Source organism: Eurypyga helias, unplaced genomic scaffold (assembly GCF_000690775.1).
Source record: "Eurypyga helias isolate BGI_N326 unplaced genomic scaffold, ASM69077v1 scaffold17435, whole genome shotgun sequence".
Lineage (NCBI taxonomy): Eukaryota > Metazoa > Chordata > Aves > Eurypygiformes > Eurypygidae > Eurypyga > Eurypyga helias.
In genome coordinates, this window is record NW_010252225.1 from 8,664 (window position 1) to 9,457 (window position 794).

The window sequence follows — 794 nt, forward strand, 5'->3', positions numbered from 1 at the left end:
CGTGGTTCTGTGTGTGCCAAACGCCTGCGCAAAAAAAGCCGTTGGCTGGCCTTGGTCGCCTTGTTCCGTGTCATGGGGGATGCCAGTCTCCAGGGCTGTGGGGTCTGTGCAGGGGTGGGATCCCGCACTGAGGAAAGGCGCAGCAGCGGGTCCCAGCGAGCACGTCTGGGCTGAGGCTGCTGCCGGGGCCGGGCTGTGCGTGAGGCTCTCTGTCCTGCATCCCTCTTCTGAGGGTCCTTCAGTGCCAGGGAGGCTGCTAATTCCTGTGTCCCAGGGTGAGTGGAAAACCCCCATCAAGCCCAGGGACATACTAGCCTGTTTCTCAGAACTCCGCTTTTATCTTGTAAGGGGATTAGTCTGTCTGAAGTTAATCCCTTTGGCCGTCGACTCCAAACAACCGAGTTCCTGCCCTCTGCCCGGGATACAGCAAGGCTTTCCATGAACTGCCAACGGCAATAGCCATAGAACACAAATCCTCCTGTGGCATTTGCTCAATTGCGTATCGGTTCGTTAACAGTAGAATTTGGGAATTCCCGCTGGCTGTGGAGCGAGGATCGTGGGGAGCGAGGATTGTGCAGAGCGAGGCCCCGTGTATGCACAGCAGCACGGGTACAGTTCCGTGTCTGCTTGCTGGCAGGGTGCCTGTGTGCCAGGATGGCGGCTCCGAACCTGGAGAACCAGCTGCAGAGCGCCCAGAAGAACCTGCTGTTCCTGCAGCGAGAACACGCCAACACGCTGAAAGGCCTGCACGCCGAGATCCGCCGCCTGCAGCAGCACTGCACAGGTAGGCGGCC

General features: G+C 59.4%; 1 protein-coding gene across 1 annotated transcript in view; it reads left to right on the forward strand.

The window, feature by feature from the left end:
- The first annotated feature begins 654 nt into the window (after nt 1-654).
- Nucleotides 655-794, forward strand: part of CCDC92 (coiled-coil domain containing 92) — a 2,568-nt gene continuing 2,428 nt past the window's right edge. Inside the window, exon 1 of the mRNA XM_010152298.1 lies at nt 655-784. Coding sequence (XP_010150600.1) covers nt 655-784 — 130 coding nt within the window. The remainder of the gene's footprint in view (nt 785-794) is intronic.